The following is a 25,816-nucleotide window of genomic DNA, read 5'->3' on the forward strand; positions in this document are numbered from 1 at the left end:
AACGACTGGGTGATCTCGCACTCCGTAGGCCGCTGGGCCAGACGGAATACCAGGATGTGTACTTAGTGCATGTGCTGACCAGCTGGCAAGTGTCTTTACTGACATTTTCAACCTATCTCTGACCCAGTCTGTAATACCAGCTTGTTTCAAGCAGACCACAATAGTCCTCTTGCCCAAGAACACCAAGGTAACCTACCTAAATGACTATTGCCCACGTAGCACTCACAGCTATAGCCATGAAATGCGTTGAAAGGCTGGTTTGACTCACATCAAAACCATCGTCCCAGACACTTCCAATTCACATACCGCCCCAACAGATCCACAGATGATGCAATCTCTATTGCATTCCACACAACCCTCACCCACCTGGACAAAAGTAATACCTATGTAAGAATGCTGTTCATTGAATACAGCTCAGCATTCAACACCATAGTCCCCTCCAAGCTCATCATCAAGCTCTGGACCATGGGACGGAACATCGACCCCTGCAACTGGATCCTGGACTTCCTGACGGGCTGCCCTCAGGCAGTGAGGGTAGGCAACAACACATCTGCAACGCTGACCATCAAAACGGGGGTCCCTCAAGGGTGTGTGCTTAGTCCCCTCCTGTACTCCCTGTTCACACACAACTGTGTGGTCCCACATGACTCCAACACCATCATCAAGTTTGCTGATGAAACGACGGTGGTAGGACTAATCAACAACGACTATGAGGCAGCCTTCAGTGAGAAGGTCAGAGACCTGGCAGTGTGGTGCCAGGACAACAACCTCTACCTCAACGTCAGCAAAACAAAGGAGCTCATCGTAGACTACAGGAAACAGAGGAGCAAGCACGCACCCATCCACATCGATGGGGCTGTAGTGGAGTGGGTCCAGAACGGTCAAGTTCCTCTGTGTTTACATCACTAAGGAATTAACATGGTCTAAACACACCCACACCGTTGTGAAGAAGGAACGACAGCGCCTCTCCTCCCTCAGGAGGCTGAAAAGATTTGGCATGGCCTCTCAGATCCTCAAAAAGTTCTACAGCTGCACCATTGATAGCATCTTGACTAGCTGCATCACCGCTTGGCACGGCAACTGCAAGGCACCGGACCGCAAGGCGCTTCAGAGGGTGGTGGGTACGGCCCAGTACATCACTGGGGCAGGCTCCCTGCCCTTCAGGACCTCTATACCAGGCGGAGTCAGAGGAAAGCTCAAAAAATTGTCAAAGACTCCAGCCATCCTAGCCATAGACTGTTTTCTCTGCTACTGCATAGCAACCGTCCCCAGTGCACCAAGACTGGAACCAACAGGACCCTGAACATAAGACTGCTGAATAGCTAATCAAAAGGCTACCCAGACTACCTGAATTTACCCTTTTTGAAGTAACTATCTTGCACTGACACACACTGGACATTACATATACTTACACTGGCACCCCAACACACACTCTAAATATGCCCACACACATAACATGCATACTGATGCCACACTCACCACATACGCTGCTGCTACTGCTTCACATATGCTGCTGCTACAGCTCAGCCTATTATCTATCCTGTTGCCTAGTCACTTTACCCTTACCTATGTGTACATAGCTACCTCAATTTCCTGGTAGCCCTGCACATCGACTCGGTACTGGTACTCCCGGTATATAGTCATGTTATTTGTACTTGCTATTCACTGTGTATTTATACCTTGTGTCACTATTTCTAGTAAAAAAATGTATCTTTATCTTTAACGGGGCGACAGGTAGCCTAGTGGTTAGAGCATTGGGCCAGTAACCGAAAGGTTGCTAGATCGAAATCCCTGAGCTGACAAGGTACAAATCTGTCATTCTGCGCCTGAACAAGGCAGTTAACTCACTCTTCTTAGGCCATCATAAGAATTTGTTCTTGCCTAGTTAAATAAAGGTTCAATAAAATAAATACAAATAAAAAAATAAACTGCATTGTTGGAAAAAGACCCTTAAGTAAGCCTTTCACTGTTAGTCTACACCTGTTGTTTACAAAGCATGTGACAAAGAACCTTTGATTTGAAGCAGTGTTTTGTTATGATTATGAACGGTCCGATAGCTAGCAACAATGACAAGAAGCCGACGTGGGGAATCATAGGTGGCTCATTTCAGTTAGTTGCATCTTGTTCTTAATACCATGTCTTGTTTTGAGGTGTTTTAACTTATTTCATGTCAACGTTAATATGGCTCAAATTCGCCAGCTAGCTAACCAACAACTGTAACAATGTATTTTGAGAGACAATAAGTGCTCATTGTGAAAATTTATTTATGTTTTCAATAAACATTTGGTGACGAAATAAAGTTTACCCTGTCTGTTTTGCCCCATAGTTGCACATGTGTCGGTTTTGTTGCTAAACAACCAACCCATTTAATGATCTATTAACCTGGTGATGTCACCATGCAGGCAGGCCAAAACTGTATTTTCACACAGCTCTTACACTAAAAGGGCATTATCATCATTTTAACAATTACAACCTCAGTGTGGAAATATATATATATATATATAATAACCAGGGAAATTAAGTTTTTGACTGCACTGTGCCTTTAAGGCAAGGTGGCAGACAAGATGACCACAGATAATAAATCCATGTCAATACATAAAGCACGACCTTCTCAGGTACTAGGGACCGGAAACACAATGGATAACTCACTAATGATTTGACTTCAATGTTTATGTGCAACCACACATTACATTTTACACTCTGAATAAAAATATGAGGATATATGAATCTAAAAAGGACACATTCAATTGCTGTGCAGAAAAAGAACACGAAACCTGTAGATCTACACTGTGCCAGGCCCCACTAACGCTTTGTGGGGGGTGAAGTGCTAAAATGTCAACTTGATTCATTAAGCTGAGAGCCTCCTCAACTGTGCATCACATGAATAAATGTGTCTGGTGTGAGCTGCAGTATCACCCCTTCTAGCCACACACACTGAGCTTGCAGCAACTACATATTGCCTCAGTGTCAGTGACCATTGAGGATCACTTAGACTACGTGAACTTCTAATAGACAATGGTATAGAGAAAAGCCATGGGGAGAGGCCTATAATGACATGATATGCTAACGTCCATCATGCAGAAAGATGCCTGCCCTGTGCAGAGGGCTCTAGGCTACATGGTACACAATGCAATGTATCATTTCACCTGTAGTGTCACAATAGACTCAGTATGTAATTAAATGCATCACAATTAGCAAATGTTTAGGCTGTATTCTTGCAGAGACAGTGGCATATTAACCTATGAGGAACCTTAGCCAAATCTATCAATTTGTGGTTCAAAGGTTTTCCCTGTGATATTCTTTGCAATATTGAAAAAACATGGATGAATTAGGCAAATTAGGCAAAAAGCAAGAAGGGAGGTGAGACTGCAAAGTCACCAGAACTAATTAAATTGAGCATCTAGAGATGCCTAACCGTCACTTATTGTCATGTTTGGCTTGGCAATAAACAATGTAGTTGGGAAGAGCACTAACAGATCTGCTGTTCTTGCTTGAGTTGCTCAACAGTAATTTAAAAAGACATTGATGGGAAGTGAAGGGACATTTGAAATGCCTTTGGTTTTCATTGATGTATGTAAAGTGTTTTGATTTAGTATTTATAACGAACATGATAGACAACAGATACAGACTGTGGCCTACCTGATAAAAGGAGCAGAAAGCCACTCTCGTCAACCGATTAGAAAACAATCGGGTACTCTCGTTAACCTCAAATTTGAGTTAAACTGAAAACAGTCGTCATAAAAGAAAAGGGGTGGATGACAACAATTAACGTGTAAAGTAGTACATCATTGACCAAATTTACCACCCATGTTTGTTGAATGGATAAAATCATATATAAAATCTAGATATCACAATTATGCTCTATACGAAACATTTTACCGGAATAATTATTTTTTCCGAAATCTAAATTCTCCCTATTTTTGTAGAATGGTACGGTCGGCCCTTGTGACGTATTAGAAATTCAGTCGACAGGCACGGCAGTTGGCTGGCTCACTATCCCTGTTTCGGCAAACCGTTGTTGTGAAGAGAGGGGAACGGAAAGGAGAAAGTCGTCAACAGCATTTTTAGAAGATATTTTTCGTTTATCTACCGTACATCTTCGTTGTCTCTTTTGAGCAGGCACCATGGCGTGTGGAGCTACGTTAAAGCGCTCGATGGAGTTTGAGGCCCTACTCAGTCCTCAGTCTCCTAAACGAAGAAGGTGCAATGCACTACCGGGGGCTCCAAGCACTCCGTCCCCTCAAAGGTGCAACCTCCGTCCGCCAGTTGACTGCCCATCATCACACTCGATGTCTCCCCCGGCTATGGGTGGAGAGCACAGGCTAACTCCAGGTAAGAAATTGTCAAAAGTTGGATTTAGCTGCATTTCAGGGGAGTGATATGGGGAGGGGGTTAGGGTGGAGTGGAATGGGTGGTTCGCGAGAATGGGGGTTGGTGTATAAGCTAATGTTAGCTAGTAGGGTACCTAACGTTACAGTAGCTAGCTTAACGTTTGCTCTGTAACGTTAACTAAACGCAGTCAGTCAGCTAACCTAACGTTATAGCTGGCTAACTAGTTAGTCATTGACTGATATATATTAAGGAATTAATTTGAATTGCCTGGAATGCTAGCTAGCACCATTATCTATGACACAAAGCAAAAAAAGGCATGTTTTGTAGTCGGCTTGCTAAAATAGCTAACGTCAGCTTGCTAAGCTAGCTGCATAACAACCCTAACCCAGCTAGTTAGCTAACGTAACGTTACATGCTTTCTTTGCATGGTCCACAATCAATGATTTGTTTCGTGTGACTAAAATAAAACATGCGAAGTTAGCAATGACCAGTTGAGTTTTCCTAACTAGGTACTTAGTGCTGTAAATTTAACCCACTTTATTCCATAAGCAGACGTAATTGTTATGAAGTAGAACGCTGCATTGAAACGTCCAAGCCTTTTCGTTTAGAAGTGTGGGAACGCAGTTTATTTATTTTTTACCTTCTCGCTTTTCCCTGGGTTGAGAGGGCATTGTTCTACTCCTTTATGCTCGCACCCATCCTGCCCACCCGCTTGAAAAGGTTATCCCCTGTGAGAGTTGAGCCAGTGTGGGGGCTGCTGCAGGGGTGGCAAGATAATTACCTGGATATCTCGACTGCAATCCCACAAAGCTCATTGAATGTGCCAACACCAGGGTAGAGGCGAGCTATTTGACAGCATCTTATCTTCACAGCTGTCTAAACCCTAATTAAAACCCTGCTCCCACTTGGTACAATTTGATCCAATTTCTTTGTTGAGATGTGTGTGTATAATATGTTAACTGGAGGATTACAATGCTCAAGGCCCCATCTTTCATTTTGAACCCCATGTTTGTTTCATGCAGATTTTTTAATATTTTTAGTTTGGTGCACACCAGTACATCTTTATTTTTGACTTGTCCCAGACTCAAATTTAGCTCAGTATAACCCTAATTCAAGCCCTGCATCCTGCTGCAGTTCAATGGATGGGCAGCTCCTCCTGTCACAAAAATAATTTAAATGACTCAAAAACCTAAGAGTGTAGGATGACCATGTTTGCAGACTCAGTATATTACCCATTGTGCAATAAAAGAGCAGTCCAAACAGATCTTCCCCTGGTGTGATCACTACCTTCTCTCTCTCTCTCTCAAAATGTATGACTGCGCACAGAATGCATCCCTACGTGTCCTACAACTAGAATATCAGAGTTCAGAGTACGATGCCAGATATGGCATATCAGAATGAGTGCTTCATCCAATATCGCGTACGGCAGCTGTGAGCAGCCAGCCGCATCCCTTAACCAGCCATTAGTCTACTCAGCTGCTTTTCTCCGTCTGTTCTTTCTGTTCTTTCTGGGCATCTCTATCAGTTTTAAAATGTTATTTAGCTGGGGTGTGCAGGCAGTACTTTATTTTGTTACACTTGTTTAATTATTGGTGCAGCTCGCATTGCATGTCTTTTTAATTTTGCCTGTAACACGCAGGCCTGTCTGACTAGGCTTCGCCGTCACGCAGCGTCAGAGTGCCACAGCCATAGAGGAAAAGCGGACCACAGTAACAGTCATGCTTGTGCCTTTACATCACTGAAAACCGCTCAAAAGTTATGCCCCATATTACCGAAGTTACCTCATCCCGCAACAAACTGTCTTGTTTTGTCATGTTACCTGGCTAGCTAGCTAACAACATACATTGGCTCTGCAAAAATGTGGATGGCATTGGAAAAAGGGATAAATAGCATTCAATGTGGTGGATTGAGTAGAGGTGTGAATGTCAGAAGTTTTTGTGCAGCACACGTGCTGAACATATAGAATGGGAACAGGTGTCCTTGGTATCGTGATGGCGGGGGGCGCAAACCCTGTGGTATCATGATACTACTTGGTATTGTGATACCAGGCCAAGTATCACATTATTAGTAAAATGTTGGTATTGTGACAACCCCACTGAAAATGGGCACATTTTTTTTTTTCTTGCATTTTACAAACGCTCATCTTCACCTTTTTGGGACCTCACCAGTTTGCATCCCTGTATTTGTCCAACATTCCTATCTTCAGAATATTCCATGACACTGAACTCCCATGGCCACCCGCTTCCTGCGCCCCACCTGTGGTTTTTATTTAACCTTTATTTAACTAGGCAAGTCAGTTAAGAACAAATTCTTATTTATAATGGCGGCCTACTCCGGCCAAACCCGGACGACGCTTGGCCAATTGTGCCCTGCCCTCATAGCCGGATGGTGTGTGCAACGCCAGGGTTGTGGGTTCGATTCCCACGGGGGGGGGGGGGGCAGTACAAAAAAAATGCATGAAATGAAATGTATGCGTTCACTACTGTAAGTCGCTCTGGATAAGAGCATCTGCTAAATGACTAAAATGTAAAAATATGATACAGCATGGATTCGAACCATGGGACTGTAGTGAAGCCTCTTGCCCTGAGATGCAGTGCCTTAGACCGCTGTACCACTTGGGAGTTGGTATTCTTCATGGCACCCATTGACCTTTGAAAGGGGCGAGTGCTCTCCTGGAATGTACCTAATTGAATGCCCACAGAGTGAATACCTAACATTCCCCAACCACTTTTGTCCGCTGACTATGTTACTCCAAAATGACAATGATGTCAAAAAAGGTGAGCGGATATTAGGCAGTAGCTTTGAAATCTTCTGTCCTTGAGATATTTGTGCTTGGCATGAACTGTGGGTTTCCACGTAAGCTATGACTTGCTGATAGTGGAAGTGAAATGGGAACTGTGTGACTGGCTTCCCAGTTCTGGACAAAGCCAATCAAAGACAGTTGGCCTGGTCCTCTCTAGCCCCTCGCACCAAATCAGACATGTAGGCTAGTCCTAAGCCTGTTTGTTTGGACAAGGACTTGTTTCGTAGCTATATTTTTTTCTCTCTCTTTTGTAAAGGAGAAGCTGTGTATCCAGGATTTATCTGCCAGTGAAACCATTGGGGGCTCCACCTAAGCATTTTTTCAGTCCAAACAGGGTTTATTCATTTTCTGGATGGGGAATAACGCTTTCTGTGTAAAATTAAACTGCAACCAGATATAAAGTATGTAGCTATCTATATCTTTTGAGAACAATCACTGAAATAAAAGCTAGGCAGGGAATTAAATTCCAAAACAATACATTTATTCATTTTATTATGTTTGAGCAAAATAAAACTGCATAGGCCATGGCAAAATGCAGGAAAATAGGTTTAAAAAGGCAATTCCCTCAGCTCAATGGCAGAATGTGTAGAATCACAGGAAATTTGCTTTAAACTGCAAAAAATATTCTCTGCTCAATTGCAAAATGTTTGTTTTATGAAATTAGCTTTACACTGGACAAATTTATCTCAGTTCAATGGAGACATTTTGTAGAATTGCAAGAAATTGGCTTAAAAATGCAACACTGTTAAGAAGGGGGGCCTCTAGAATTCTCAAATTCGGCTGTGCCAACAGACCCACCACAGCCCCCACCTAAGCCCCTCTTTGATCCAGAAAAAACACCGATCCATCACAAGATAAGGCTGATGGCACTTTTGATGCAATAAGCAGAAAATCGAGCAACGTCACAAGGGTGTTGGCAGGTTCACACGCATGCAGGTTTCAACAGCTGAAGAAGCTCGTGTAACGGGCAGATGGAGGAAGAGGTGTTTGTCTGCCTTCCTGTGTGCAATGCACACAATCTCCTTCTGCAATTTAGCCCCTTTCCCTTGATTAGTTGGGCTTTCTTTCACCACTTTAATGGCTTTTGTGTATGTACAGGCCAGCTATCCTCCTTAATGCACACTGGCATTTTACTTAGTATCTGCCTCGCTTGCTGATTTACATACTGCAGAGGGGAAAGGAATGTAAGATGTTGGTGTGTCTGCAGACATTGGTTTGCCAGTGAAGGCAGTTTCTTCTGTCCAGCCCCCCCTGCATATTTATTGGCATTCCCTACAAGCCAGTCAGGTTTCCTTTGTTGTAGTTCCCAGGGCACATGGATGGCTTCTCCTCCCTCTTCAGCCCACTTGATTGGAATAATTAACTGATCTACGAGACTTTAATGAGGACCAGTCAACCTTTTTCATTCAGGATGCAGAGTATTAAAACTGTCACCTGCGATAAAGTGAATGGCGCTATGGTAGAAGGCATCCAAAGGTTTAAGAGTAGTGGCTGCTGCAATCTGGTAAATAGTGTCAACAACTGGCAGGGAAGTTGACTGTACAATCTGTTTTCTGCTATTTAGGGAGAGCCTAGATCTATTTCAAAAACAAAAACCTGCTTTAAATCTTGGATTTTTAACTAGCTCATCTGTGTTTTAAAATTTTTTTTTTAACATGAAGTCTTTGTCAATCCAATGTTGTAGTGGTAGAGTGAATTCCTTGACTCCTGCCACGTCGACTCCCATTTCTTTGCTCAAATATTTTTTTATTGAACCCACATAAGAATGGTGTATCTGGAAGGTTTTGCATTTCCAGATGTAGGAAGATGTTCTATAACTTGGCCTCTATTCTGTAGGTATCTGGAGAAGTTACTTTTGGGAAGATTACAGGTTTCCCTCAGCAAAGGTCCCTTCTATATATAGATCCCCTATGGTATTGATCCATCGCTCAGTTGTTATCAAGGTAAGCGGGGCAAAGGAGGGATTCCTCACTATAGGTAGGCCAATATCATTCCTGCTAAGGTAAAAAATATATATATTTGCTTCCAGATACGGACTGTGGTATGTATATGATTATTACTATAAAGTGACATCTCCAAATTGACGGGGCATAACCACAGCACCAATAAAGGGGTGCAATCCTCACACTCCATACTAAGTGAGCAGCCAAAACGTAACAGCACAGAGGTTAGCGGCCCAATAGTAAAATATAACATTTGGAAGAGTCAGTTGGTAGGCCGTCATTGTAAATAAGACTTTGTTCTTAACCTGTCTGGGCTAGGGGGCAGTATTTTCACGGCCGGATGAAAAACGTACCCAATTTAAACAGGCTACTACTCTGGCCCAGAAACTAGAATATGCATATTATTAGTAGATTTGGATAGAAAACTCTGAAGTTTCTAAAACTGTTTGAATGGTGTCTGTGAGTGAGTATAACAGAACTCATATGGCAAGCAAAAACCTGAGGAAAAAGTCAACCAGGAAGTGGAGGATCTGAGAATTGTAGTTCTTCTTTCTAGTCCCTTTCGAAACTACAGTATCCGTGGGGTTACGTTGCACTTCCTAAGGCTTCCATTGGCTGTCTAAAGCCTTCAGAAAGTGGTTTGAGCATTCTCCTTTCACTGGGCAGATAATAGGAGCTCAGTTTGAGTGGACTGCCTGGCAACAAAGGGATTGGGTATGCGTGAACACGCTGTTCCTTCTTTTTCTCCTTGAATGAATACGCTATTGTCCGGTTGGAATATTATTGCAATTTTACGTTAAATACCATAAAGATTGATTTTAAACAGCGTTTGACATGCTTCTAAGTACGGTAATGGAACATTTTGACTTTTCGTCTCTGGTTCCGCGCTCTGTACGCACGAACAAAACTGAGGTATTTGGACATAAATATGGATTATTTGGTACAAAAACATTTCTTGTGGAAGTAGCAGTCCTGGGAGTGCATTCTGACGAAGATCAGCAAAGGTAAGAGAATATTTCGAATACTAATTCTGAGTTTAGGTTGCCCCGAACTTGGTGGGTGTCTGTATAGCCCGCCGTGATGGCTGAGCTATGTACTCGGAATATTGAAAAATGTGCTTTCTCTGTAACCTATTTTAAAATCTGACACAGCGGTTGCATCCAGGAGTAGTCTAGCTATATTTCTTAAATATATTTTGTCAACGTTTATGATGAGTATTTTTGTAAATTGATGTGCACTTTCACCGGACGTTTAGATGGGAATACATTTTCTGAACATCACGCGACAATGTAAAATGCTGTTTTTGGATATAAATATGAACTTGATCGAACAAAACATACATGTATTGTGTAACATAATGTCCTAGGAGTGTCATCTGATGAAGATCGTCAAAGGTTAGTGCTTCATTTAGCCGTGTTTCGGGTTTTATTGACACATGTCCTTGCTTGGAAAATGGCTGTGTGATTATTTTTGTCTATGTACTCTCCTAACATAATCTAATGTTTTGCTTTCGCTGTAAAGCCTTTTTGAAATCGAACAATATAGTTACATCAAGGAGAAGTGTAATGTTTGAGAAAGTTGAATTATGACATTTTGTTGTTTTTGAATTTGCCGCCCTGATATTTCACTGGCTGTGTCCCGCTAGCGGCCCACCTAGCCCATAGAAGTTAATCCTCTACGTCCCCTCTGGCCCGAAAGCCTCACTGAACCTCACTCTAGCCATCTACTCCTGTCCTTGGCTTTGCCCCAGAAATCATGTTCCTCTTGTAAAACCCTACCAGCGTCCCACCTTGCCCATAGAAGTTAACTGACTTGGCTAGTTATATAAAGGTAAAACATTTTATACAAAATCTCTCATCTTGGACTTTTTTTTTTAAACCTCTCCTGTATGTTAGAGTCCAGTTGTTCATTAAAGGACCATGGTGTTCTGGATTAGGTAAAGCATTTGCTGGAGGGAGACCATCTTTCTGGCATTCATTCTTCTGAGCAGGGAAATTCGGAGAGTTGTCTAAAATGTCTGTTGGCCTTGAATTTTTGCATCATAGGTGGGAAATTCTATTTTCAATACAGAGGAGTGTTTGGTAACTACAATTACTAGATGGGCAAACATTTCTGAAGAGCGCACTTAAATGGAAGATGTTCTAACAGAGAGGGGTTTTGCAACCGACTGGTCATTAGTTTGCTCTTGTTCCAATTGGTTCTATGTCACGAGACAGTACCAAACAGGTTAATCAAACATATCTGGAATATTGGATTGTGGTTCTGTTACATAGAATGTCATCTGCGTATAGAGAAATCTTATTTACGTCTTTAGTATTATAGCCTTGTATTGTTGTGTGAGATCTGACCTCTTGAGCAGGGTTCAATGGCTAGAGGAAAAAGCAGAGGCGACAGCACACAACTTTGTTCTTGTCTCTCTAAAGGTTAAATCAGTGAAACTGATTTGGTTTGTTGATTATTCTTGCACATGGGGGTTCCTATATAGAAGTTGGCTATTTTTTAAATTTATTTAATTTTTTTTATGAACGTGTTTCCAATATTACATTTCTATAGGACCACTCAACTTGGTCAAAGGCTTTGTCAGCATTGAGATGCAACGGCAAGGTCAACGTTGGGTAACCTGAGAATACATAATGTTGAAGAGGCGCCTGAGATTGAAGAATGAGTTTGTCGGAGATAATGCCGGTCTGGTCCGACTGGACCAATTTGCCCACTAAAGTGCTAAGCCTGTTAGCCAGAGTTTTTGCAAAGACCTTCTGGTCTGTATTGAGGTGAGATATTGGACTGGATGACCCTGCTTCTTCTGGCTCTTTACCCTTTTTATGTTTAACTGCAATAACTGCCACATTCAAAGTAGGTGGGAGAGCTCCATCCTCATTGGCCTGAACAAGTAGTTTGTACAGGTAGGGAGAGACTGTTGCTTAATGTTTTATAGAATTCACCAGGGAATATATTTGGGCCTGGGGTCTTGTCACTTTTTAGAGATTTCATTGTTACTCAAATTTCTCAGATTTCCTGGTTCAGGGCAGGGAGATTAGTCTTTCCAAAAGTTTTGCATGATTAAAGGGTTAGGATCTGCTTTAGATGTGTCTATATAGTCTCTCGTAAAACTTACGGAATCTGTCATTGATGTCCTTGGGAGAAGAGCTTAATTCCCTAGTTACAAATTTTAACTTTGAATCATTCAGTCACTCTGTTTTTCAAAGTTGTCTGGCCAGTAATTTCTACAGTTTGTCACAACTCAAAATATGTTTAATCTTTTCTCTATACCAAGAAAACAACTTAGCTGAGAGCCCAATTTTGTATATTCAAATTGTAAAGCGCTTATTTTTTGTTTTTCCATAGAAGGATAACTAGTATTCTCCCTGTTGTCATGACTGGCTTTTGAGGATAAGGTTACAATGACCACAGTTCTACAGCGATCTCTCCCTCCTGCAGAGGTATAGAGGGATTGTTGTTGGGGGGGTTTATGATGCCTCATGCCCATTGTAAATCTTAAGGCAGCAGATGAATCCTTTGTCCTGTTAGTGTTTGGGACTGGAATGTCTGTCTGGGCCTTATGCAGAATCTACCTCAGAACTGTAACATGCAATAAATGGACATTTATATTTCATCAGCCAAAATGGTGTTAGCAATGATAGATGGTATATGAAAATGAATGTCGTTTTTGTTATGTTAAATGACGACGTTATAACAAACATTGTAACTTGAATAGTTTTCATAATACAGTTGAAGTTTACATACACTTAGGTTGGAGTCATTAAAACTCGTTTTTCAATCACTTCACAAATGTCTTGTTAACTTCTTTTGGCTAGGGGGGCAGTATTTTGACGTCCGAATGAAAAAACGTGCCCAAAGTAAACTGCCTGCTACTCAGGCCCAGAAGCTAGGATATGCATATATATTGGTAGATTTGGATAGAAAACACTCTAAAGTTTCTAAAACGGTTAAAATTGTCTGAGTATAACAGAGCTTATTTGGCAGGTGAAACCCCAAGGACAAACCATCCAGGATTTGTTTTTGAGGTGACAGTGTTTCAATGGGTATCTCGATTTATAAGGCACTTGCTTGCGGTTCCTATCGCTTCCACTGGATGTCAACAGTCTTTAGAAATTGGTTGATGTTTTTCTTTAGAGAAATGAAAAAGTACGGCAGTTCAGAACGAGGGTCCAGCCAAGTGCTCTCATGTTTTGATGTGCGCTCCAGGTCACGCGCTTCACATTGTTTTTATCCGGTATTGAACACCGTTTATCCCGCCTTAAATTTGATCGATTACTTACGTAAAAAATTTACCAAAAGTTGTATTAGGAAAGTTGTTTCCAATGTTTGGACAGCGTTTACAGGTAATTTATGATGTTTTGTAGTCATGCTGGGCGAGTTGGAACCGGTGTTTTTCTGAATCAAACGCGCCAAATATATGGACATTTTGGTGCTATAACGACGGAATTAATCGAACAAAAGGACCATTGTGATGTTTATGGGACATATTGGAGTGCCAACAGAAGAAATTCTTCAAAGGTAAGGCATGAATTTAAATCGTTATTTCTGACTTTTGTGTTGCGCCTGGCGGGTTGAAATCTGATTTTCATGTGTTGGTATGCTGGGCGCTGTCCTAAGATAATCGCATGGTTTGCTTTCGCCGTAAAGCCTTTTTGAAATCTGACACGGTGGCTAGATTAACGAGAAGTTAAGCTTTAATTTGGTGTGTTGCACTTGTGAATGTATGAAAGTTAAATTTTTTATATATATTTTTTGAATTTGTCTCTCTGCCATTTCACCGAATGTTGTCAAATCGATCTCGTTAATGGGATTTGAGCCCAAAGAAGTTGCCATACTTTGGGCATGACACAAGTAATTTTTTCAACAATTGTTTAGACACATTATTTCACTTATAATTCACTGTATCACAATTCCAGTGGGTCAGAAGCTTACATACACTAAGTTGAGTGTGCCTTTAAACAACTTGGAAAATTCCATAATATTATGTCATGGCTTTAGAAGTTTCTGATAGGCTAATTGACATAATTTGAGTCAATTGGAGGTGTACCTGTGAATGTATTTCAAGACCTACCTTCAAACTCAGTGCCTCTTTGCTTGACATCATGGGAAAATCAAAAGAAATCAGCCAAGACCTCAGAAAATGAATTGTAGGCTTCCACAAGTCTGGTTCATCCTTGGGAGCAATTTCCAAACGCCTGAAGGTACCACGTTCATCTGTACAAACAATAGTACGCAAGTATAAACACCATGGGACAATGCAGCTGTCATACCGCTCAGGAAGGAGATGTGTTCTGTCTCCTAGAGATGAATGTACTTTGGTGTGAGAAGTGCAAATCAATCCCAGAACAACAGCAAAGGACCTTGTGAAGATGCTGGAGGAAACGGGTACAAAAGCATCTGTCTACAGTAAAACGAGTCCTATATCGACATAACCTGAAAGGCCGCTCAGCAAGGAAGAAGCCACTGCTCCAAAACCGCCATAGAAAAGCCAGACTACGGTTTGCAACTGCACATGGGGACAAAGCTTGTACTTTTTGGAGAAATGTCCTCTGGTCTGATGAAACAAAAATAGAACTGTTTGGCCATAATGACCATCGTTATGTTTGGAGGAAAAAGGGGGAAGCTTGCAAGCTGAAGAACCCCATCCCGACCGTGAAGCACGGGGGCGTCAGCATCATGTTGTGGGGGTGCTTTGCTGCAGGAGGGACTGGTGCACTTCACAAAATGGATGGCATCATGAGGCAGGAAAATTGGATATATTGAAGCAACAGCTCAAGACATCAGTTAGGAAGTTGGAGCTTGGTCACAAATGGGTCTTCCAAATGGACAATGACACCCAGCATACTTTCAAAGTTGTGGCAAAATGGCTTAACCTCTCTGGGAAATGTGGGACGCTAGCGTCCCACCCGCGGGACACACTATTCAACAGCCAGTTAAATGGCAGGGTGGCAAATTCAAAGCAATAAAAATCTCATGTCTCAAACACACAACTTATATCCCATTTTTAAAGATGCACTTCTCGTTAATACAACCACATTGTCTCCGATTTTCAAAAAGGCTTTACGGCGAAAGCATGACATTAGATTATGTTAGGACAGTGCCGAGACAAGAGAAACCACACAGCCATTTTCCAAGCAAGGAGAGGCGTCACAAAAAAAACAGATACAGCTAAAATTAATCACTAACCTTTGATCTTCATCAGATGGCACTCATAGGACTTCATGTTACACAATACATGTATGTTTTGCTCGATAAAGTTCATATTTATAAACAAAAACCCCATTTTACATTGGCGTGTAATGTTCAGAAATGTTTTGCCTCCCAAAACTTCCGGTGAATGAGCACATCAATTTACAGAAATACTCATCATAAACGTTGATAAAATATTAAACTTATTCAAAGAATTATAGATACACTTCTCCTTAATGCAACCGCTGTGTCAGATTTCAAAACTTTACAGCGAAAGCACGCTTTGCAATAATCTGAGTACAGCGCTCAGACAACAACAAGCAATACAGATACCTGCCATATGAGTCAACTAAAATCAGAAATGGCATTATAAATATTCACTTACCTTTGATCTTCATCAGAATGCACTCCCAGGAATCCCAGTTCCACAAATGTTTGTTTTATTCGATAAAGTCCATTTATGTCCGAATACCTCCTTTTTGTTCGAGCGTTTAGTCCACTACTCCAAATGCAGGAAGCGCGCGCAAAATGCCACGACAAAGTCAGTTCTATTTACATTTGTAGAAACATGTCAAACGATGTATAGCATCAATCTTGAGGATGTTTTTATCATAAATCTTCAGTAATATTCCAACCGGACAATTCCAATGTCTTCAGAAAGGAATACAGGTAACTCTCACGGGAGTGCGCACCACTGAACTCATGTCATTCTCTCAGTCATCTGACTCCAGGAGCTCTTATTCTCTCCTCATTCACCGTAGAAGCATGAAACAACGTTCTAAAGACTGACATCTAGTGGAAGCCTTAGGAAGTGCAAAATGACCCCACAGACACTACACTGGATAGGGAATCACTTGAAAAACTACAAACCTCAGATTTCCACACTTGCTGGTTGGATTTCTCAGGTTTTTGCCTGGCATGAGTTCTGTTAGACACCATTCAAACAGTTTTAGAAACTTTAGGGTGTTTTCTATCCAAATCAAACAATTATATGCATATTCTAGTTTCTGGGCAGGAATAATAACCAGATTAAATCGGGTACTTTTTTTTTATCCGGCCGTGAAAATACTGCCCCCTAAACAGGTTAAGGAGATACCCAACGGAGACCTTCAAGTAAATACGTTCATTATAATTCTGACCCATAAGAGCGGCAGTTCATGGTAAGGTGTTAGACACATTTGTAAATGATGTTTAGTTTAACCCTAAGTGTGCTTTTCTCATGCACTTTCTTTCTTTAAATCTCCATCTTGTGTAACGTGTTGGTCCGCTAGGGACCTGTTGCCATTGTGTTAACCTCTCTAGGGAAGGTGGGACGAAATCGTCCCACCTACGTAACAGCCAGTGGAATCCTGTGGCGCATTCAAATACCTTAGTAATGCTATTACTTCAATTTCTCAAACATATGACTATTTTACACCATTTTAAAGACAACTCTCGTTAATCTAACCACACTGTCCGATTTCAAAAAGGCTTTACAACGAAAGCAAAACATTAGATTGTCAGCAGAGTACCCAGCCAGAAATAATCAGACACCCATTTTTCAAGCTAGCATATGTCACAAAAAACAAAACCACAGCTAAATGCAGTACTAACCTTTGATCTTCATCAGATGACACTTCTAGGACATTATGTTATACAATACATGCATGTTTTGTTCAATCAAGTTCATATTTATATCAAAAACCAGCTTTTTACATTAGCATGTGACGTTCAGATCTAGCATATCCCCCCCGCAAACTTCCGGTGAATTTACTCACGATAAACGTTCACAAAAAACATCATTATTTTAAGAATTATAGATACAGAACTCCTCTATGCACTTGCTATGTCCGATTTTTTTAAAATAGCTTTTCGGTGAAAGCACATTTTGCAATATTCTAAGTAGATAGCCCGGCATCACAGGGCTAGCTATTTAGACACCCAGCAAGCTTTGCCCTCACCAAAGTCAGATTTACTATAAGAAAAATGTTATTACCTTTGCTGTTCTTCGTCAGAATGCACTCCCAGGACTTCTACTTCAATAACAAATGTTGGTTTGGTTCAAAATAATCCATAGTTATATCCAAATAGCGGCGTTTTGTTCGTGCGTTCAAGACACTATCCGAAAGGGTAAAGAAGGGTGACGCGCCCGACGCGTTTCGTGACAAAAAATGTCTAAATATTCCATTACCGTACTTCGAAGCATGTCAACCGCTGTTTAAAATCAATTTTAATGCCATTTTTCTCGTAAAAAAGCGATAATTTTCCAACCGGGAATCTGTGTTTTTAGCTCAGAGAAAATAAAATCATGAGGTCGCCCCGTGCACGCGCCTCAGTCTGATGGTCCTCTGATAGACCACTTACCAAAGGCGCTAATGTTTTTCAGCCAGGGGCTGGAATTACATCATTCAGCTTTTTCCCGGGTTCTGAGAGCCTATGGGAGCCGTAGGAAGTGTCATGTTACAGCAAAGATCCTAAGTTTTCAATAAACAGAGCCAAGAAGCCCAAGGAATGGTCAGAGAGGGCACTTCCTGTTTGGAATCTTCTCAGGTTTTTGCCTGCCATATGAGTTCTGTTATACACAGACACCATTCAAACAGTTTTAGAAACTTTAGGGTGTTTTCTATCCAAAGCCAATAATTATATGCATATTCTAGTTTCTGGCCAGTAGTAATAACCAGATTAAATCGGGTACGTTTTTTATCCGGCCGTGTAAATACTGCCCCCTAGCCCTAACAGGTTAAGTTCTAACCAATAACCTAGTCTTTTTTTATATTATCGTTTTACTTGTTAGTAAGTAAATGATCAACTCAATTTGTGTGATACAGAATGATTTAGTGAGACCTGGGTTTGTGCAGATTTACGAATTATGCAATGTTTAGAATGAGACTTATTAGGAAATTAGTGACAGCTCTGAAATCGATATTCTCATTCTGAGTTAATTTGGGAAACGGTAACATATTGAACTTTTCCCATGTTGCCGCATTTTGCTGAGTTAATGGTTACCTGATTAATTTAATCACGTATTTATAAACAGTTAATTATTCAACAAATAGCAATCATCACATTGATAATACCAACGTCACGACACCGTCCAATAAGTTGACTCCCATTTCTGAGTGTCAAGATTCGGAATCGATTCCTAAGATTCAGTATTTTTGGAATGGAGAAGACTGATCTAGTTGCCGTACTTCTGCACACACACACCTTTCCTAGCGAGGGACGGAGAGAGGAGAGGGACACCGTGTAGGCAGGTCATCCACCAGGCAGGCAGACAGAACCGTGCACTAGGCTCATCTATTGGCAATCAAAAGCTGCATCTCGCAATGGAACTGTCTTGCAATGGCTCGCAACTTCAGTAAAGTAGGGCCTATCATCAATGAATAGGCTAGAATATTCTACACACTACTGAACACGTTCACATCCCTACTTGTGGTACGTGTGCTGTATTGTCATGAGACTGCATCAGCTCAGATGTCTTCAGTGGGTCACTGAGTTGGGGTATGTTGGATTTAGATCTGTGCAGAGTTTCTTAAGAATACCTTCCAGGTTCTTACCTTGTGCAATAAATTAAGCTGGTTTGTGGTTTGAAGAATACTGCAACCTGACCTACTTCTCTGTGCTAATGTTCAGCACAGCGTGAGCCTAGCTAGCCTAGTACTTGTCGCCAGAATTTTCCTTCAATTCATTATACCCCAACTTCCCGGCAGTTAGTAAGCCCTGTGGCCAGTTCCCACACGTTGTCATGCTCTAGTAGCAACCAATGATGTCTCCATACTTTAACAGGGTCTTTGCTACATCAACTTGGCCTGACTCACAATACAGCCTGCTTCCTGGCGGCTTTGCAGTCCGTAAGGCCCCCCACTATACTTCAGCAATGGAGGGTGAAATGAGTCAGACCGACATTTATTTTTTTATTTATTTTTTCACCGCCAACCGTTGTCCCCCACGTCCAACTTATCTGGCCAATCTCTTTCCTTATACACTGTTTTTGTTTGTTCTCCCTAAGCCTTTTAGCTGAGGCTTTTCCCTCTCGCAGGAAGTCTCCGTGATTGATTGCTTTGGCCTGGCCGTGACAGGGTCGTTGTTGCTAGGCAACACCCTAAGATTGGTATTCTGGTGGTTGGCAGTGCTGGCCTGGCTGGCAGTGACTGGCAGCAGGAGAGGGATTTCACTTGTCACTCAAAAGGTTACCCTGGAGCTCTGAGATCATTCAGCACAGAACACCCAAGTCCAGATGTGCCCTGATTTGGAAAAGGATGTCTCTTGTCAACTTAATGCGTTTGATTAAATCATGCGGTGAAATTAAGGAGGTCCAGTATGGCGTCCCAGCCAAATAAATAGTGGCGGTACGCCATGCTGGTAAAACATCGCCTATTAAAACAATGTAATGAAAACGAGGCTATTACACCATTTATTTATCATTAGCCAACTGCATGTCAGAGGCATGAAAAGTGAGAAAGTAAAATAGGTGGTATAGCCTACGCTCCAAAATTCAATGTGGCTCGACAACACTGACATTTTGCCACGGCAGAGATGAATGGCTGACGCTCGGACAGCAGTGGATGCATGAATTCTGGCCTAATGACAATCAACAAAATGTCATTACACTCGGTGGTGTTTTGCCTAACAGATGTCCATTTCCATTCACCACTGTTTGGATGCTGGAAATATGTTGCAAGTAGATGCATATGTGTGGGTAGCCTAGTAAAGGAGCCCTTTTTGAAGTGGTTTGTTTGACAATCAGATGAAAATATCACATGTTTATGCTACAATAAAAGGTCATACATTTCAAAAGTGAAATGATGAATCTTTACGTCGAGGCCCACAGAGATCCATTAGTTGCGTAGAATCCCAATATTAATTCAATGATTTAATTGTGTGCAGTCATAGGAAGTCCCGTACTGGGAAGAAATGAAATATACTTTCACCCATGTCTCAAAATTGAGCCTACAGGAATGGAGATACCAGTGACTTTTGCTGTCATGGCACCGACATAAAGAATCAAACCTTTTTGACTATTTAATGTTAGGGAGTGACTTATGACTTGGGCTTAAGCCTCATTGTAGTAGGTAAGCTATTTAGATAAACAATGCGACGCTCAAGCTAATAGCTCATTGCACCAATCTGTTTGGGGTAGCATTGGCAGACAATCTGACACAGTGGCCTTTCAACTAGTCTGTTCATGCAGCATCGTGAAACATTTTGAGTCACGCCTCAACTTAACTTTTCAAGGGGGAAGCCATCCAGGTCTAGTCTAGCCCCCTTCATATACTCCTGTCTCTGCGATAAGTACAGCTTTTATTAAGTTAGGAAAGTTTAGCAGTGGCTAAATAAACAAAGCCTGTCAGATTAGAGCTGCAGGAAGGCTTCCGCTCTTCAACCCCTCTGCTGCTTTTGTCATGTACTCTGCTAGTCATGTGACTGACTGGCAATCTCACTCTCAGTGGCATCTGGAAAAGGCTAGTTTTCAATTAATCCTGCCTAGATTCTCTTCTCTTGTTGCCTCTACAGAGTGCATTGGACGCAAATATTCAGTATGTCCCTCCCCGCGGACTACTGCTTCTTATAATGCATTTTGAGGAGGTGAGGAAATATGAATTGAGAACGTGCCCATCTAGGCTGGCTAGCTATCTTCCCCCACAGAACAGCTCATGGAGACATGCATGTTTTTTTTATTTCATTTAACCTTTATTTAACTTGGCAAGTCAATTAAGAACAAATTCGTATTTACAAAGACTGCCTAGGAACAGTGGGTTAACTGCCCTGTTCAGGGGCAGAATAACAGCTTGTCAGCTCGTGGATTCGATCTAGCAACCTTTCGGTTACTGGCCCAACGCTCTAACCATTAGGTTACCTGCAGCCCCCACACCCCATGTTTGCTCTTACCTTGATATGGCCGTTGCTCTCTCAACCCAAGATAAATGAGGCAGGCCTCCCTAGAGTGGTGCACACAGGCCCTTCGCCCTTTGAGGCAGAATAAGGATAACTCCTCCTTTCACACTCTGGCTGTTTTTTTACTTTACACCAATCTGTGAAATTTCAGTTTAGTACCAGGTTGATGGGTTTAGTTGTCTTTGTATGTTTGCTCATGCTCTTATTGAACATGGCCTAGTCAAAAACCTTGCAAGTGAGGTGCCAGATCTCAGTGGATCTGATTTGGAAAGGTCGCTCTGGATAAGAGCGTCTGCTAAATGACTTAAATGTAAATGTTTCCAGTGGGATATGGACTCCTTGCCAAGAAAAGTCTTCACCAATTAGGGGCTAGCTACTTCCTCCAGGGTTGATCATATTAATCATTCGAGTCAGCAGATGTATATTCTAGAAACATTAGCAGCACTGGAATTGGCCCTAAAATGAAGTCAAAAGGCTTTAGGTGCAGTCCTGCTGCTTAGGCTAAAAAGAGTGGGTACCACCACTGTCTGAGCACATGTAGGGCCTAGCTCTGCCCACAGATCTCTAGGCTCGTCCCAAGGCTTATCGGTGTTGCCAACAACCGGATGCGTCCGGTTTTCAGGGCTGAAGCTAATTCTACCAAGGTTCCTTTTCCGTTGAGAACCGGATGTGGGAACTCTGCTCTGGTGTTTGTCTTTTACGCCTGCTACGTTAGATTACCTCATCCCAAATGGCACCTTAATCCCTTTTATAGCCTAGTGCCCTACCTTTGACCAGGGCTCTACATGGAGAATAGGGTGCCATTAGGGATGCAGCTTGGCTGAAGCCCAGCTCTGCAGTGATCAAAGACCTTGGAGGATGAAACCCAACCCAATTTCTCTGGAAAGGAGGCTGTAGCATGTCAGACCGGTGCCCTGTTTCACACTCCTTCCTGCCCTCTGCGTTGCAGTCAGATGTCACCCAGATCTATCTAAATAAATCACTCTGCTATTCAGGTAGATTTATTGCTGTGTTATTGCCAGACATGCTTGTACAAGACAAGCAGTCTACCATTTTTGTCTTGGCTTAGTTGGCCTCTCACAGACATGAAGACCTGTTAAGCCTGACTGTCTCCTAGTCAGCTATGGATGAATCACAATTCCTGAAAGATTTGAAGGAAGAAGTGAAATGGACTCCTTCATCCCTTCTCGCCATTACGGGATCTCAGAAGGGGTGGTTTCATTTTGAGGAAGTATATGCGTGTGCACGCGAGTGTGCTGTGGGGGTTGACACAGCTGGTGTGTGTTTGTCGCTGACGTTAGTCTGGCCCAGCTTTAAAGCACTCCTTCCTGTTAGTGCGTTTTTTTTGTTTTGAAAACCACATCAGCTGAACACTGCAGCTCATAGGTTGTGTGCATAGCTGTGGGCATTCATTGAGGCTTGAGGAAAACATTCTATCATTGAACACTATACCTACTAGGCCTATAGCATGACTAGCTTGTAGTGATCAACAACATGTAGCTTCTGAAAATACCTATGTTCTTAGCTATCTGACATGGCTGGTTTGTTATGATCAGAGACCATCTTTTTTTATGTTTGGGCATTCAAGGCAGGCTGTGGCTAGTTGTCTTCTAAAATCAACTAGGCGGGCACCATCTTCATATTGGTGCTCCAGGCTTTGTCCTCTTGAGTGCTGGTTGTTCCCGGCCCTGTTTATGACCATGTCCCCTGTGTTCTGTCCCCTCTACAGAGCAGATCTTCCAGAACATCCGTCAGGAGTACAGCCGCTACCAGCGGCGACGGCAGCTGGAGGGGGCCTTCAACCAGAGTGAGGCTGCCTGTAGCTCCACCGATGCCCCCAGCTCCTCCCTCACCGCCCCCAGCTCCCCACCAGGTGAGATGGAGGGACACGTGCGGGGTTTGATGTTGTACGAGGTGGGCCAACAACTGAGTCACCTGCCAAACCCCGTCACCACTCATATGGTGTTCAGTGTGAGCATGCAGCGGTAATACAAACCCCAAACATTTCAGCCTCCATAGACGTTACGTAATGATGCTTGGAGTCGGTATATGTTTTTATAGCTCCCATTGGCTCAAGTATAGCTAGTCAGTGCCCTCTCCTTAAGAATAAATTCTTATTTACAATGACTGCCTACCCCGGCCAAACCCTCCCCTAACCCGGACGACGCTGGGCCAATTGTGCGCCGCCCTATGGGACTCCCGATCACGGCCGGTTGTGATACAGCCCGGGCTCAGTAGTGACGCCTCTAGCACTGCAGTGCCTTAGACCGCTGCGCCACTCAGGAGACCATTGACTTGAATGTGAATATCTGTCACTCCGTTCTAGTAATTATACTTCTCTCTTAGTTCTGGGACTATTGCCTGGAATTTAGCTTTTAAAAGCTTTGGTCAGAAATTCAGAATGGGTCAAAGTACACGTAAAATTCCAGGGCATGAATCATTCTGCCTTGCCCTGGATCCAGCTCCAAGCTCAGGAGACTTGGCAACGGGGTCTCGTTAGTGCCACATTTTTGTGCCTTTTTTGAACCGTGGCACACCTTGATGGGATATTAAATTCTGCGGCACACCTAAAATGGACCTAATTTATTTAGCGGTAAGGACCTCGCATATCATCTGATTCATTCCGCAAACCATCTATATTCTGTGACAAAAAAAATTTGAAGATTAAATCTGGCTTCTCAGCTGTTGGATCGTCTGAGACCAGCCATCTGGACAGCTGATGAAACTCAAGAGTATTTCTGTCTGTAGTAAAGCCCTTTTGTGGGTAAAAAGTCAATCTGATTGGCAGGTCCTGGCTCCCCAGTAGGTGGGCCTATGCCCACCCATAGCTGCACCCCTGCCCAGTCATGTGAACACCTGAGTTCAAGGCATGCAGCACATCGGTTGGGAACCGCTGCTCTAGGCTGCTGCTGAGTTGAAGGCGACAAACGGCAAATAAATTATTGCGTAGACATCTATTCCTGGAGAGGACATTGAACTCTGACCTGTAGTATATGTATAGATGGCATGGGCAATGTTAGCCTGTATAAAATTTCACTGTGTCCCAGGTGCCTCGAGGAAGGACCAGCCGTCGTTCACACTGAGGCAGGTGAGCTACCTGTGTGAGCGCTTGCTCAAAGACCACGAGGAGAAGATCCGGGAGGAATATGAACAGATCCTCAACACAAAACTTGCAGGTACAGACAGCACATGTCATATCACCATCCTTAAACCTCAGTCAACTGGGCTTTTCACATTACTGAGCCAAGCCGAAACACGCTGAGCTTGCATGGTTATGCATCCACTGTAGATGCTGGAACCATGCCAAAAGTTGTGAAAATGTCAGCTAGCACATTGGTTCGGGTCAGCACTTCTTACAGAAGTCTTAAATGTTTTCACACCCTTTAGCACTAGCAATGAAGAAAGACTTCTACAAATGGCACCCTGTGTGCAATAGGAGAGGCCTATTTTCTGCTCCCCCAGAATACCTTTTAATGCCTTATCTAATGTCCTGCTGATTGTTTTGTTTAATTAGGGGCTGCTCTTGGCAGATATGGATTTATGTACTAGCCAGGACTGCTAATGTTTCTAGAATATACATCTGCTCTGACTGGAATGATTAATATGATCAACCTTTTAGCTGGTGTTTAGTGAAGGCTGAAGCACCAAGTATTATTTTTTGCATCACATGTATCTACACATGTTGGGGTCCTATCTGGTACTTGAATCTGCACATTCAGTTTTGTACTAATCCGTTGGCCATTTTTTTTAATTGTCTGTTGCAGAACAATACGAATCTTTTGTGAAATTCACACAAGACCAGATCATGCGAAGATATGGCGCCAGGCCTGCTAGTTGTGAGTATCAGTTTTCTCATTCTGTCCATACACCATTTTGCTTTTGAAGAGTAAACAAAGCAATCCCTACAGCCACATAAAATAATTGATTTTTCTCTCTGTTCAGAGTTTTAATGCATTATCTTGTGGTCGTCTCATTTCTGTCTATATGCTGTTTTTATCCATTATTCAATCCCTCTGTTTCAGATGTCTCTTGAATTCCCCCATCGACGAGGTACCAGCTTTTCTCACAAGATGGCTGCTCTTCTACTGCCCCTTCCTCCACTAGATTTGTGATTATTTCCCTTTTTTTCATGATATTTGGGTACCATGGTTTATCCACATTTTTAATCCAAAACTGATTTCTATAAAATGCTAATGAATCGGAATAAAATGTAAAGATTCGATATATGCTAGCTCTCTGGATTTTCTGTTCTCCCTAGCGGTGTAGTGGCTATTCTCTGATCCTTCTGTATTATAACCTGCCAGCACTGCCCCTCTGCAGCAGCTGTATTACTAAAGCCCCCTGGCCTCTCATCCACCAAGTTTATTTTTCTCTTTTCCAACTCTAACTGAGGATGTGGATTTCTTTTGAAATTAAAAGTTCTGTGATTTAAAATGGTTTCCCTCAATAATTTTTTGTTATGCATCCAGTTGAACAAACTGTTAGAACCAACTGTTTTGGTCTTTTTTGTAAATGCATGACAGTTAGTCTTTTGTTAAAGGAAGGTTAATTTGTGCAGTACATGTGCTTTAAGGTTGCATAACCCCCTTGAATTCAGTAAATTTAAGACTGTTACAGTGTATTCGGTAAAGAATTCAGACCCCTTTTTCCACATTTTGTTACTTTACAGCCTTAT

The 25,816-nt window shown here is 42.3% G+C and overlaps 1 protein-coding gene across 1 annotated transcript; it reads left to right on the top strand.

Annotated features, from left to right (window-relative positions):
* The first annotated feature begins 3,959 nt into the window (after window positions 1-3,959).
* akirin1 (akirin 1) lies at window positions 3,960-25,575 on the top strand. Its single transcript, XM_029737675.1, has 5 exons — window positions 3,960-4,332; window positions 22,871-23,014; window positions 24,189-24,317; window positions 24,906-24,977; window positions 25,164-25,575. The coding sequence occupies exons 1-5, from the start codon at window positions 4,125-4,127 to the stop codon at window positions 25,172-25,174; spliced, it is 564 nt and encodes a 187-aa protein (XP_029593535.1). The 5' UTR covers window positions 3,960-4,124; the 3' UTR covers window positions 25,175-25,575.
* Window positions 25,576-25,816: the final 241 nt, after the last annotated feature.

This window comes from Salmo trutta, chromosome 37 (assembly GCF_901001165.1).
Source record: "Salmo trutta chromosome 37, fSalTru1.1, whole genome shotgun sequence".
NCBI classification, from domain to species: Eukaryota; Metazoa; Chordata; class Actinopteri; order Salmoniformes; family Salmonidae; genus Salmo; species Salmo trutta.